Source organism: Chiloscyllium plagiosum, chromosome 19 (genome assembly GCF_004010195.1).
Source record: "Chiloscyllium plagiosum isolate BGI_BamShark_2017 chromosome 19, ASM401019v2, whole genome shotgun sequence".
NCBI lineage: Eukaryota > Metazoa > Chordata > Chondrichthyes > Orectolobiformes > Hemiscylliidae > Chiloscyllium > Chiloscyllium plagiosum.
The window spans coordinates 52,321,239-52,336,533 of NC_057728.1; the positions used below are offsets into that span (position 1 = coordinate 52,321,239).

The 15,295-nt window shown below is 42.9% G+C and overlaps 1 protein-coding gene across 5 annotated transcripts; it reads left to right on the forward strand.

The window, feature by feature from the left end:
• The first annotated feature begins 936 nt into the window (after positions 1-936).
• On the forward strand, positions 937-13,406 carry c19h12orf29 (chromosome 19 C12orf29 homolog). 5 transcript variants are annotated; one of them, XM_043709882.1, is made up of 8 exons: positions 937-976; positions 1,421-1,593; positions 4,064-4,181; positions 7,161-7,253; positions 8,016-8,132; positions 8,233-8,427; positions 10,452-10,621; positions 12,356-13,406. In XM_043709882.1, exons 2-8 carry the CDS (start codon positions 1,504-1,506, stop codon positions 12,554-12,556), a joined length of 984 nt encoding a protein of 327 aa, XP_043565817.1. In that variant the 5' UTR covers positions 937-976; positions 1,421-1,503; the 3' UTR covers positions 12,557-13,406. The 5 variants fall into 5 exon arrangements, with proteins under 5 accessions (XP_043565817.1, XP_043565819.1, XP_043565818.1 ...); XM_043709884.1 differs by lacking the exon at positions 937-976 and adding an exon at positions 1,058-1,136; XM_043709883.1 differs by lacking the exon at positions 937-976 and adding an exon at positions 1,125-1,192.
• The last annotated feature ends 1,889 nt before the right edge of the window (positions 13,407-15,295 follow it).

The following is a 15,295-nucleotide window of genomic DNA, read 5'->3' on the forward strand; positions in this document are numbered from 1 at the left end:
CTGATGGTACATACTTTCCCAGGTGTTTACTGTTCCCCAAATCACATCTTAATGTGGAAAGAGAAAATCATCTCATAAGATAAGCAACCTCTGATTGAAGGAGTAGCTCTTTGCATTCTGTTCCACTCTATTTTTTGGGCAGGGGTAATTAATTCAATTTCCCGGGTGATTTGGGGATTGTAGGGGCGATTCACCCTCTGCTCCAGTGTATGTTGAGCATTGCTAGTCATCAGTTGTTCTTTCTCTGTCTGTGGGATAGCCATAATGACAAACATACAATCCACATTTCTGCCAGCCCACAGGAACTGCAACTGTTACTGAAGTTCCCCTTAGACAGCAGAAGGACGTGAGGACATCTGATAGACATGATTTGGAGATGTCGGTGTTGGACTGGGGTGTACAAAGCTAAAAATCACACAACACCAGGTTATAGTCCAACAGGTTTAATTGGAAGCACTAGCTTTCGGAGCGCTGCTCCTTCATCAGGTGGTTGTGTGAGCAGCGCTCCGAAAGCTAGTGCTTCCAATTAAACCTGTTGGACTATAACCTGGTGTTGTGTGATTTTTAGCTTTGTACATCTGATAGAGGTTTCCAAACTCCTGGGCAGGCTGGATAGAGTAGATAGGGAGAAGCTATTCCCACCAGTTATAAGTACAAGACGAGAGATTTAAAGACATTTGCAAAAAGTACAGTTGCGAAAGAAAAAAAACATTTTTCATTCATTGAGTAGTTAGGGTCTGGAATGCACTGCCTGTAAGTTAAAAATCACACACCAGGTTATAGTCCAACAGGTTTAATTGGAAGCACTAGGGTTATAGTCCAACAGGTTTAATTGGAAGCACTAGCTTTTTGAGCGCAGGTCGATCCAAAAGCTAGTGCTTCCAATTAAACCTGTTGGACTATAACCTGGTGTTGTATGATTTTTAACTTTGTACATCCCAGTCCAACACCGGCCATCTCCAAATCATGACTGCCTGTAAGTGTAATGGAAGAAGTCCAATTTAAACATTTAAGAAGGCTTTAGAATCTGTATACGGTACCATCGTTTCTGCGCCAGCTCTCTGAGCATTTTAACTCAACGCCAATCTCCAGCCCTTTTTACCCCGTGGTCCCGCACATTGTAATTAAGTGATCAGGTCCTGGTCTCTGCTGTCTCGGGATTACTGCAACGTAGGGAGTTACAGCTCACAGCGTTAGTTGTGGACAGACTCCAGCGGAGTTGCGCAGGCGCCTGGGTGGAATTGTCGCACTTTCGGCGTAAGGGAACGGGGAGGCGCAAGAATCTGCGCGGGGCTGGTGGCGTTGGAGCTTCTTTAAAGCGTTTCCATCATTAATGCAGAACGTTAGAGAGGCTGCATTTATTTTGCGGTTGCATTGATCCAGTTTAACGGCTGTTTGTTTTGTGTGTGTGTGTGTACAGGAGGGAGGTGACGGCCGGCCCGCCCGGCTCCGGGCGCTGATTCCTGCCCGCATTCCGAGCTCTGCACCCCGGCGGAGAGAACCATGCAGCGGCCGGGCTCAGTGCAACAAAAAATCCCCACCGCTTTCAGCACCGCAGTGAAGGATGAGCCAGCAACTAAGCGCCATAACCAGGTATGGAGCAGCCACTGCCTGGGTCTAGGAGGGACCATGTGCAAAATGCAGAGCTCTCTCCAGGTTGCAGTCATTTAAAAAAAACTTTAAAAGAGAAAGTACTCATCATATCCGGAGCAAAGGTGCAAATTCCGGGCTTTCAGTTTTAATTCATCATTTTACAAGTCGAAAAAGCACCCGGCCATCTGGTTTAAGATGGGAATCTGCCCAGGATATCTAGACAGAGAGAGATGGGGAAAGTTTCTGTGATTTCCTGCGTTGCGAAGATGCATTTAGATGGCGCCTTTCGCGAACACCTGGATGTTGCCATAAAATGTGTCACAGTCGATGAATTGCATCCGAAAGCATAGCTTCACCTCCTCTCTCTTCTCCTCCTCCTCCCCCCCCCCCCCACTATAATTTAGGAAATGTCGCAGGCAATTAAGCTTCTGTGACCAGCAATGTGGTTTATAAAGAAGTTTTTTTAGAAACCTTAGTGTGGAAACAGGCCCTTCCATTCAACAAGTCCACATTGACCCTCTGAAGAGTATTCCATCTAAACCCATTTCCCTAACCTATTACTCTTCATTTACCCCTGACTACTGTACCTAACCTACACATCTCTGAACACCATGGGCAATTTAGCATAGCCATTTCACCTAACCTGCACATCATTGGATTGTGGGAGGAAACCGGAGCACCTGAAGGAAACCCACGCAGACACAGGGGCAGTGTGCAAACTCCACACAGACAGTCGCTCAAGGCTGTTTCTGTGTTGTATGGAACTTTGTGCTGAGTCCATCAGGAAGGATGCAAGCCTGAGTTGGGTGACTATTCCTGGCAGCAGAGGCCTGCAGGTCACAGCCTCTCTGTACGTGGATGATGTTGCTGTTTTCTGCTGTGATCCGCTCGCTCTGCGCAGACTCCAGAGTATCTCAAACAATCTGAATTGGCCTTGGGACTCAAGGAAAGAGTGAAGCCGTGTTCTTTGAGAATTGGCCTGACTGATCCTTTATCCACTTCACCGTCAGGTCACATTTATGGTGTTGGGAGGATCTGGGACATGTGCAAAATCTTGGGAGGAGCATATTGCCAAAGTGATACAGGAACTGGGTTGATGGGAGCACTGTTCTCTCTCCAGATATGAGTTCCTGTCAGTGTTGTACATATCTGGCCCATTCCCTGAGCCTGTGTCACTGCAATTACCCAAGCCATCTTTCACTTCATCTGGAGGTTGAAAAATGGATTGAGTCTGCAGGGACACCATGTATAAAACTCTGGTTAAAGGGGAGGGAAAAAATGTACCCAACGCTGCCCTCCCCCTGATGGCCTCCTTTGTGTATGGCTGCATCAAGCTGTGTATACACTCTGGGTATACAAACACCAATTGTCACTGCTGAGGCTCTACCTGTCCCTGATGTTGTGAAGGATGGGTCAGGCCTCGTTGCTGCAGAACGCACCGAGTAGTCGGACTGTCTATCATGGACAAGTTTGTAAATGAAGAAACCTTTGGCTACAAGTTCATTAGGAAGTGGTCAGCACGTAGCATTCTTGAGACCCTGTGGGAGAAGGAGAGGGTGGATCCTATTGGGTGGTTCTTTGAGCAGACTGTCAAAAAACATTTGCTAGAATGCATCGTTGCCAGAACGTCCGAACAAGGACTAAGACGTAGTTTGGCTGGTGCTGGGGAGGGTGGTTTCTGAGAGATCCTGGCCCTGTTAGCTTTATTAATGTTTACTTCTAGTACCTGCCACTCTGCTAAATATGAGTTTAAAAACAATGCTCTGATTGTACTCCATGTATGGGTGGTATTGACTGCAAACACAATCGTTTAACAAACTACACAGAAGCTTTCTTTGGAAAAAGTCACCATTTCATTTGTGAATACTTCTGTATTAAAATTCCTTTTCAGAGAAGTTGTTAAATTCATCTAAAACCCTAGTTTGCCCTCAACTGGATTATTCTGGAGTCACACTTTAGAAAGGATGTGAAGGCATTGGAGAAATTGCAGAAGAGGCTGTTGCAAATGTTTCCTAGGATGACGAACTTCAGTTACGAAGATAGATTGGAGAAGTTGGAACTTTATCCTTAGGAGAAGAGAAAGTTGAGGCGAGATGCTCATCATGAGAGATGCGGACAGACTAGATAGAAACACACTTCCTATTTAAGGTAGCTAGGAAAAGAAACAAGAGTGTTCCCTCTGCAGGTGGTTCGGGTCGGGGTGCTGAGTGTAAGTTCAGTAAACCGGCTTTAAAAGGTCATTAGATTATTTGAGGAGAAAGAAAATTGCAGGACAACAGGGAAAGTGGGATGAGGTGAATTATTGAGGGCTTGAACAGCCACTTCCTGCAACCGACTTAGGGAATGCTTGCTCATCATATCTTCAACCAGATCTCCAGATGGTTATTTCCACACTGACTGGATTGATTCATCAATCTAATCTGTTTGTACTCCATTGGGTCAGATCCTTCATTTATAAACTTGTTTTCAGTCTTACAGAGTTTTGGCGACCGGAGAGCTAAGTCTGAAGGCACTGGAGGCAGGCATACACCATGCGATTGCTACTGAGAAAGTGGATGGCTCCTGTTGTTATGTCACAAAGTACAAAGGTAACAGCTGATGAGCCATTGTTTCAAAAAGTGAGAAAAGTGCTTTTTAAAAATGCATTAAAGCATAGACTATAGCATAATGATAATGTTACTGTTCTAGCATTCAGAGGCCCAGATTAATGATCTGGAGATGAGTTCAGCTGCTACTGTGACAACTGGGAGAGTTTAAATTCAGTAAATTAATCTCTAAAATAAAAATCTCGCCCCATTAATAATTGATTGTAATTGTGCATAGTTCATTGAAGAAATTCAGAATGTGGTTATTAAAGCAGATGGTATTTTAGACTTTATTAATAGTGGAATAGCGTTTAAGGAGGTGATGTTGAACTTTTAATTTTCGTTCATTCAAGCCTCTGCTTGAGTATTGGTTTGATTTATTATTGTCACATGTACCAAAGTATAGTGAAATGTTGTGTTTTGTGTGCAGTACAGGCAGATCATACCATACAAAGTGCATTAGGGTATTAGAACAGAGCGAGGAATATAATGCAGGGAAGGCGCACAAAGAGTGAGATCAACACTAAATGTAAAATTTGAGAGGTCCATTCAGAAGTCTGATAACAGCGGGGAAGAAGCTGTTCTTGAATCTATTTGTATGTGTATACAAACTTTTATATATCCTCTGCCTGACGGGGGTGGTGGTGGGTTGGGGTGATTGATTACTTTGTTTGCTTTCCCATGGCAGCGGGAAGTGTAGGTGGAGTCAGCTGATATTGCTCCCAGTTCTGGGCATCACACTTAGGGAAGGATGTGCTAGCATTCAAAAGCATACAGGAAAGTTTCATGGGAATGGTTCTCTGGATGAGGAACCCCCCAGTATGAAGATAAATTGGAGAGTTGGCTCTGTTTTCTGTGGAGGAAAGGAGACTAAGAAGAGATTTGGTAATGTTATTCAAAATCATGAAGGGGTTTCTGGACAGAATAACTTGGGAGAAAATGTTTCCACACGTGAGAGGATTCAGAATGAAAAGGCACAGATTTAAACTGATAGGTTACGGTCTGGAAAGCATTGCCTGAGAGTATGACTGTAAGATGAAGGAGCAGAAATAGGCTGCTCCACCTTTCAATCAGATTATGGTTGATCTGATAATCCTTAATTCCACTTTCCCACCTTATTCCTAGAACTTTTCAATACCCTTCCTGATTAAAAATCTATTTATTTCAGCCTTTCATAGAGCCCTGAAGCACAGAGACTGGCCCTTTGGCCCAAACTGGTCCATGCTGACCAAAATGTCCGTCCACACTTATCTCATTTCCCTGCGCTTGTCCCATATCCTTCAAATTTTCTCCTATCCATGTACTTGTCCAAATGCCTTTTAAATGTTGTTTATGTACCCCCCCCCCCCAATCAATTCCACTAGGAGCTCATTCCATATGCGTACCACATTGTGTAATTTTTAAAGAAGTTGCCCCTCAGGTTTCCTTTTATTCTTTTCCCTCTAACCTTTAAACTGATGCCCCCGAGTCTGCAATCCCCCAACCCTGGGGAAAAGACTGTGTATTCACCATGTCCATGCCTCTCATGATCTTATACACTCCTATAAGATGCCCCTTTCAATCTCCTGCGCTCTAAAGAAAAATGTCCTAGCTTGTCCAACCTCTGCCTATAACTCAGGCCATTGAGTCCTGGCAACATACTTGTAAATTTCTTCTGCATTGTTTCGAGTTTACTAACATACTTCTGACAGCGAGGTGACCAAAACCAAACACAATACTTTGTGTAGCCTCACCGACATTCTGTATAACTGCAATATAACTTCCTATACTTTCATATTCATAAAGGCCAGCTTCTACAGCCCTGTGTGGTGAAGAATTCCATAGATTCACTTCCCTCTGAAAGAAGAAATTCCTCCACATTGTGTCCTCACTGGGTGATCCCTTACTCTGAGATTATGCCCTTCACCATCCAGAAACTGAATTCCCAACAAATTCCAATATGGACCAGGATAATGGTGAAAGCATTCCATTCCTTATGGTAGTGACTAGCTCCTAATTTTGTTTCCTCATATTCTTTTGCTTAACAACTTAAATCTGTGTCCCTGCTTACTGGTCCTTCTCTCACTACAGATTATTCCACTATTTTTCAATCTCTCTAAGTTTTATTTCAAATCTACCTTAAACTTCACTGCTGTAGAAAGACCATTTTTCTCTGGACTCTTCACTGCACTGAACTCTCACATTCTTGGTTCCATTCTGGTAAATTTCCTTTACCTTTGCTCAAAGGCCTTTTGATGTTTTTCTTAATGTATGATGTCCAGAATTGGTCTCAGTTCTGCACATGAGCCAGCAACAAATTTATAGAAGTTCACCATAACTTTATTTTTAGATTAGATTACTTAGTGTGGAAACAGGCCCTCCTTCTATGCTTTTGTAATCCAAATCTCAGGGGGTTTATAATGCTAAGGATCCCAAATGCCTTTAAAACAGCCCTTCTCAACTTCTCATTATATCCAAAAGCTTGTGTAAACACTCCCAGTTGTCAGATTTGCACCTTCTTTAAAATCATACTCATTAGTTTTATATGTTCTTTTCCTTGGTTTTTCTTGCTCAGTCAATCTCTTCACATTTTTGCCTGTGTTAAATTCAGCTGCCACTTGTCTGCCCATTTTGTCAGTCTGTGTTCCACTGAAGCCTATTATTTTCCTGTTTTCTGTTCCCTATGTTTGAGTTTGTAACAAAAGCTTACATGCTCCAAATCCCACTTGTTCAACCATTATCCAGCAATATCCACCAATCGACTTGAACTCATAATGGCTTTTCTTCTATGGCCTGGTTAGTAGGACCTATCCTTTTGTCTGCTCGATGTACAACGCTGTGTGATTGGGACAGTGATCAGTGGTGACCTCTGAGAGAGAGCATCGTCTGGTCTCTCTGTGCTGTGAAGTTCTGAAGTTTCTGTACCTTTTATCCTTTGTTGTGTTTGCTTTAAGCAACGGGCAGAACTCAAATGGTTAATGAATGTCTGGTAAATATTGTCAGATTCACCATATCTCTGGGCTCGACTGGACAGAAAACCCACCAAACAAGCTGAGAAACGATTCAGGAGATTCCAGTCCTCCAAAACCAGCACCGGTAACAAGAACATTTTTATTTCCTCATCTATGTTTAATATTGATAACTTACTGCAATTTTAAAAGTACTTTTCCCCAGTGATTAGAGTGAGGGAGCACTTTTACATGTTAAAGGGGGTTGTCTGGATTTGAATGATTCTTGCCTTATTCCTTTTCTAGCTGTGACCTGATATTTTAAATTCAGGGAAGGAGACTGATGTTGAAGTGGTCTCGATTGTTTTTGTGACTTGCTCCAGCCCAACATCTCCCCAGTTGTCGTCGCCATCCTCTTCCTCCTCCTTCCAACTGTTTGTCTGTTCACTCTATCATTGGCAGGCGTATCAGCAGCGACCTGGGTCCTAAGCTCTGGAGCGCTCCCTCTCGCCCCCTCATCTCCTTCGAGGCACTCTTTGAAAGTTGACTCATTGATCAAACTCTTTGCCATTTGTCCTCTCATCTATTTAAATGGTTCTGGTCGTCTGCACTTTCTCAAAGAAACTTTTCTCTTCAGTTCTCTGCCCCAAGGCTGGTGTAAGGTGCGATACAAATGTTTCTTGTTGCATAGCATTGGGAGAGAATTTGAAAATGCCCATTCATGAATGTCCATGTTTATATAAACAACAGACTGAGCAGTCTGGTATAACAGAAGGCATGTATTTGAAATGTGAAAGTTAGTGATGGTGTTGAAGGATATAGCTAACAAATTCCTAGGTAACACTGCTTTATAATAGGTGTGACTGCATGGATTGAGTGCCCTCTGTCCATTGCTCGATTTCCTCCTCAGAGTTCACTTGGAATCTCGACGATGACTTTCGGACAGTCACTGAATCCTGGATCCCAGCACATGGAGTGCCACAAGTAAATGGCCGTCTGCAACCGGATGAAAATGGCCACATTCCTGGTATGAGTTTTCATTCTTTAGATATTGTTTTAAGATTCTTCACTGGAGCATCATAAGAATTTATTTTCATTCCTCCTTTTCCCTCCAAATAATCCCCAAGGTTGGGTTCCAGTAGAGAGAGGGAGCAAACCCTACTGCTGGCACCTTTCTACTGTGAATTATGATGCTGGATTAGCACTGGTTTTGAGACCCTGCTCGGAGAAGAACCTTCTAGAAATTACTGTTGTTCCGTTAATGGAGCTTCTTGAGCAAACATTGGAGCTGGTGGGAACGCACATTAACGGCAATCCGTATGGTAGGCGGAATTCTGTTTATTCATTCTGCATTTTCTTTCACTTTTAATTTGCATCTCTCAGCCTTACCTTGTTTGGGGGTCAGCCGTATGTCACTTTGCATTGTTTCCTCTGAGTCACGTCACGGCTCCAAATCCCAGTCCGAAACTCGAGTACGCAATCCAGGTGGACATGCTCAGTGTAGAACTGCAGGAGTGCTGCACTGCCGAAAGTGCCATCTTTCAGATCAGATGCTTAACAAGGCCCTGTCTGCCCTCTCAAATGCTCACTTTTCCATTCTAAAGATGGAAACTCCCGATAGTGCAGCACTCCCTCCGTACAGCATTGGGAGTGCCAGCCTAGGTTTTTGTGTTGAAGTCTGGACCTTCTTTCTGACTCTAAGGCGAGAGTGCAACTTGCTGAATCACAGCTTGTATCTCCAGAGATGTCTGTTGACCAAATTAGAAGGAAATATTATGAATTAGAGAACAGGAAACTGATTCAAAATCGAAAGGAGAAGAAACCTTTCTCTTTAATTCTCTGCCCCAAGGCTGGTGATGGTAGAGGTTCCACCGTTCCTCCTGCCTGCCATTAGTGTGTGCTAGAAGGATTTAAAGGTGGATCATCAGCCTGTTTGGCCGTATTGTGAACGCATCTTCCCTGGACATGAGGCCTGGAACTGAAGGCTCAGAGGCAGGAACGCTACTCAGTACACCACAAAAGCTCCCATGAAAGATATGGGTTAGCTAAACTGATTGTTCATATGTTTACAAAGATGGTGAAAAGTCAGTTTTACAGCATGGTAAGTCAGTATTTTGCGGCAAAGGAAGTTTTTAATATTACTCACTTAACCACAGGATGATCAATTGATCTTTTATCCTATTTGTTTGTGGAACTTCACTGCCGATTTAGATTTAGATTTCTTACAGTATGGAAACAGGCCCTTCGGCCCAACAAGTCCACACCGACCCTCCGAAGAGCAACCCACCCAGACCCATTCCCCTACATTTATCCCTTCATCTAATACTACGGGAAATTTAGCATGGCCAATTCACCTAACCACAGCGCTAACCACTGAGCCACCGTGCTGCCCATGATATTGGCAATAAAATGAGTGCCTGTCGAAAGTAATACTCTAGTTGACAGTATTCTGGAATTCCCTGAGCATTTGAAAGGAGCGACACAATTTTTTCTTCACCAGTCATTATCAGATTCCTTGAAAGTAGTCATAGGTAGATAGGATAGTGAAGAAGGCTTTTAGTATGCTTTGGTCAGAGTATTGAGTACAGGAGTTGGGAGGTCATGTTGCAGCTGTACAGGACATTGGTTAGGCCACTGTTGGAATATTGTGTGCAATTCTGGTCTCCTTCCTATCGGAAGGATGTTGTGAAACTTGAAAGGGTTCAGAAAAGATTTAAAAGGACATTACCAGGGTTGGAGGGTTTGAGCCATAGGGAGAGGGAGAATAGGCTATGGGTGTTTTCCCTGGAGTATTGGAGACTGAGTATGACCTTAAAGAAGTCTATAAAATCATGAGGGGCATAGATCGGATAAATAGACAAGGATTTTTCTCTGAGGTGGGGGAATCCAGAACAGGAGGGCATAGGTTTAGGGTGAGAGGGGAAAGTATAAATGAGACGTAAGGAGCAACTTTTTCATGCAGAGGGTGGTACATGCATGGAATGAGCTGCCAGAGGAAGCGGTGGAGGCTGGTACAATTGCAACATTCAAAAGACATCTGGTTGGGTATATGAATTGGAAGGGTTTGGAGGGATATGGGCCAGGTGCTGGCAGGTGGGTCTAGATTAGGTTGGAATATCTGGTCAGCATGGACGAGTTGGACCAAAGGGTCTGTTTCCGTGCTGTACATCTCTATGACTGTTGATCACTTTCAACTGGAGTTGGGACAGATTTTCACAAGGTGAGGAATATTCCAGCTCCACTCTCTCCCATCTCATTTTGGTTGAATGTTTCCTCATTTTTTTGTTTCTAATGTGCTTCCTGTGAGTACGGAACTGACAAGGGTTTACTCTTAATTCTATCCCAGGGCTGGGAAATAAGAAGCAACCTGTCCATTTCCTGATTTCTCACGGTTCCCTGCAGATTGAGAAACCCCTGATGCTCAACCTCACTGATCTAATCACATGGTTTGAAGGAAGCCCCGAGGGTAAAGTCGAAGGCATTGTGTGGCACTGCAAAAATGGGGTGTTATTTAAAGTAAGTAAAAAGGTTAGTTTGTTCTAATTGGTGTTGAGCAAACAGAAAGGTCATTTGGAAGTGAGCACACTTAGAATGGTTAGAGCACAGAAGGAAGCCAATTGACCCATCACCTCCGTGCTAACTCTCTGCAAGCGTAACTCAGTGAGTTAACACTCATTCTTTGCACCCCCACTATTTTTTCAACTCAAATGATTATGCAATTACATTCTTAAAAGTCATGATTAAATCCACCTCCCCACTTCCAGATAGTGGTGAGCTGTTTCTTGATTAGTCTGCTGTGATGGGAATCCAGGGTATTAAGGTGCCTTTGATGTGAGCTCACTCCCATGTGATGACATCTCCCCAGTGGAAGATTGGAACTGCTTTCTGTAGCACACTCGCTATTTCTTGTCTCAGTAAGCAGGCCAGTTTTGCTGGACATACCAGCCGGCTCAGTAACTTGTGACTTCTCACTCCACACCTAGCGATCCAGGGCACCAGTGCTCCTAGTAGATGGACTGCAAGTGGAATCCGTTGGTAGGCTGTGACTTTAAACTGGTTAAACTTCAGGATTCTTCACCTTAAACTTGGATCTGCTGCCTCTGAGCCTGACCTCTCTGGTTCTGCATTCTTATCAAGGAAGCAGAAACTGTGCAGTTTGTGAATGACAGCACTTTGGAATTGTGCTCCATGTTATTTTCAGTGTGGTTCAGTATCCATCAGCTGGTCTTATTTGAGAGAATGTATTTGCTGATGTTTTTATTGAGTAATCTTTGTTCTGCTGTCCCAGAATTGATCTCGTTTCTGTCAGTCTGCTCAGGGGTCATCATTAATTTGACAAAGATGATGGCCTTGAGCCTACAATATAAGATTTTTCTGTTCGCTCCTAAACTACTTTTGAAACTAATATTTTGTTCAGTTTTATTTCACACCTCTATATACAGAGTCATAGAGCATAGAAACAGACCCTTCAGTCCAACCAGTCCATGCCGAGTACAGAATCCCAGACTAAACTAGACCCCTGCCTGCTCCTGGCCCATTTCCCTCCAAACCTTTCCTACTCATGTATTCATGCAAATGTCTTTTAAACATTGTAATTGTACCTATATCCACCAATTCCTCAGGAAGTTCATTCCAACACAAACCCACCCTCTTATTTGCCTCTAATGTCTTTTTTTAAATTCTCTCTCCTCTCCTCTCACCTTTAAAATGTGCCTCCTATGGAAATTCCCCAACTTGGGAAAAGACAACTGCAGATAGTTCTTCTATAACGCGATGATTGTGTTTTTGTGCAACCCTATGTTATAGAAAAAATTAGGCTTTAGAAACAGCGCTTAAGGTGTTGATGTAATCACATTACAGCCAACACACGTTCTAAAAGTTTGCACTTTACAAACAGTGTCCCCAAGTCATCAATTGCGTAATAGCAAATTCCCCTTGATGAAATGTGTTATATCCTAACGACCTGTACCATCAACTCTTATCTGTACCTCTCATTATTTTATAAACTTCTATCAAGTTGCCCCTCAATCTCCTACGCTCCAGTGAAAAATATCCCAGCCTTTCCAAACTTCCTCTATAACTCAAACCTTCCATACCAGGCAACACCCTGGTAAATCTCTTCTGAATCCTTTCCAGCTTCATTACATCCTTCCAATAATTAGGTGACCAGAACTGGGCACAGTATGTTGCATTGACAAAGTAAGACATCCCGTTTCCAACCGATTTAATGTCCATATTTCTCATTTTCAGCTTCATCGTCATCACCTGGGTTTACAGTGGCCAGTGCAAGACCCATATTTGACTGCCCGACCTTTATTCGTTAATGTTGATCTAACAAGGTATGAGTGTGATCCTGAAACTAAGTCATCGTTCCTGGTTTTCGCAAGGCTCAACGGGAAGCAGTTTGACCATTTTAAAGACACTCTGTGGGAGACAGATGCTGCAAGCTAATATTGTATCGGTCAAGGGATACCAGTTTGGATGTTCACAATGGCTTGTGAGTCAGTAGGATTGTAGGACTGCTATTGGTTTGTTGCAGTTTGCCTGCTATGCCTACAAACCTTGCTCTCCGTTCTGACCACGGTGTTACTGAGCAGAATGTTAAAACATTGTTTTTACATGAACCTTTTAATGCTGTTCAGAAATGGTCCTATAGATGTTTTCCGTTGAGACATCGTGACACAGCTCTGGAGCAGGTGGGATCAAACCCAATTCTGTCTGCTTCGAGATAGGGTCACTACCACTGTACCAACAAGAGCCCCTTCGGAATGAACATCTGATGTCGTCAAGAAAATCTCAAAGCAGGCACAAGCTGTTTACATGGCTCACTTGGGTAAACTGCAGCAGGTGGGTGTACAATGTCCGTTTTTGGTTTAATATTACAGATCCAAACACTACAATGAACCAGACTTATTACCTCAAACTATACTATCCAGCACAATCCACATATGAAAGTATTGACTGCATTTAGGAGGAAACTACAGAGCGAGCTCCATTATGCTTGGCTAAATTGTTATCCAGCATGCAATTATCTAAACACCATACTCCCTGCCCGTGTTGTTTGGATATATGAGGCTCCTCTGTATTCGATTACCTTTGATGCCATGTGTTAACTGCTGTTTGTATGTTTAAAATTTCTGTAATTTGGCTTTATTGTTGAAAAGATGCATGTGATAATCTTGCTCTTGGTTTGTTCAGTTGCTGCAGTATTATTTACCATGTATTGGTTATTCCTAATTCACCACATTTTTGTACAAAATGTTCCTAAGTTTCCATTAAAAAAAAACAAATGTCCTTTTCATTTCCGCTTGGGGTGCCATTGGCAAGACTGGCGTTTACAATGAGCCACCTCCTTGAACTGCTGCAGTCTGTGTGGTGAAAATGGTCCCACAATGCTGTTAGGGTGATACTGCCAGGATTTTGATGGCCGCAGATCAGGAATGGTGGTACTCATCACAGGTGAAGGTGGAATCAGGCCAGCTTGGATTTGTGTGAGAGACTTGTGTACCATTTTATTATTTGATTCCTTCAGGTTCTACCATTTGGCTTTAATAATTCTTAATGTGACTGTATTTCAGAGCCTGTACTTGGGGCAATGTTGGAGATGACTAGATGATAAAGTCATTGCTGAGTCCCCTCTTGGGTTAAACATCATGTGGCACAATGCCCAGAGCAGCAATGCACTGGTGTCCTAATCAACATCCAGAACAAATAAAAACAAAATGCTGGAGATTTGAAATAAGAACAGAAAGTACTGCAGAAACTCAGCAGGTCTGGCAGCATCCATTATGAGAGCAAGACCTGCTGAGGCTTTCCAGCAACAAAATGAGAATTTTTGTTGTACCAAAAATGCAATGCAAAAATGCATTTATCCAGATTGAACTCCATCTGCAATTTCTCAGCCCATTGACCCATTTGATCAAGATACTTGAGGAAAGAATGTAAAAGCCTTGGAGGTGAATCGGAGGAGGTTTACGAGATTGATGTCTGGAATGAGTGGTTTGTCATAGAGTCCTACAGCATGTAGACAGGCCCTTCACCCCAAACTGGTCCGTCTGTGCTAACCCCGTTTCCTTGCACTCGAGGCCCATACATTCTGGTAATTGCTATAAGTCAGGTAGTGGAAGGGAAAAAGGAGCTTTGATGAAATTGCAATCACTAGGGAACTAGGATTCAGTGAACTGATGGAGCCGTAGGCTGACCAGTCTGCAGGTGCTGATCTTTATCTTGGAGTTTTAAAAGGAGAGGATGGATGTATTCAGGAAATATTAAACCAGACTGGAATTTGCAAATATGAATCCTCAAATTAAAAAGGCAAAAACCAGGAAACTAAAGGCCAGTTAGCTTGACATCTGTTTTGGGGAACACTTGTTAATTCAAACACTTAAAGAGCTGACTTCTTAGAAAAAAACATAAGTTGTAGGGAAGAGTCACCATGACTGCATGAAAGGGAATTGTTTTTAACCAATTTATTTGAGTCCTTTGAAGGAGTAACAAACATGCACTGTGGATCAATGAAACATAGCGGAGTCCTTGTTTCTGAGCCAGGAGGCCTGGGTTTGAATCCCACCTGCTTCAGGGGTGTGACATAAAAAGAGAAGACATGGTAACTGAAGGACAGATGTCAGAGGTAGTTTCTTTACTTGGATAGCAGTTGGGGGCGTGGAACTCACTGCCTGCAAGAGTAGTAGACTTGCCAACTTTAAAGGCATTTAAATGGTCAGCTAATAGACATATGGGTGAAAATAGAATAGTGTCGGATAGATGGGCTTCAGATTGGTTCCACAGGTCGGCGCAGCACTGAAGGTCGAAGGGTCTGTATTGCGCTGGAATATTCTATGTTCTTCAGAAAGGTTACTGGACCTGAAATGTTAACTCTGCTTTCTATCCGCAGATGCTGCCAGACCTGCTGAGCTTTTCCAGCATTTTGTTTATATTTCTGATTTCAAGCATCCACGCAGCGTTTTGTGGTCTTTTTCGTTATTTACAGGTTATCCAGCACTTTGGTTTTATCAGAATACGTGAAGAGGGGTGAGACTTTGCAGGAAAAATTCATTTTAATCTTTAATTTAGAAGAGTGAGTGTCCTAACTAAATTTATTTATTTTGGTTAATCAGTATCAAAGTAACCTTTTTGTTTCTCTTTGTGTGGGTCTGCAGTCATCAGCATCACCACTACTCTCTGGTTCTG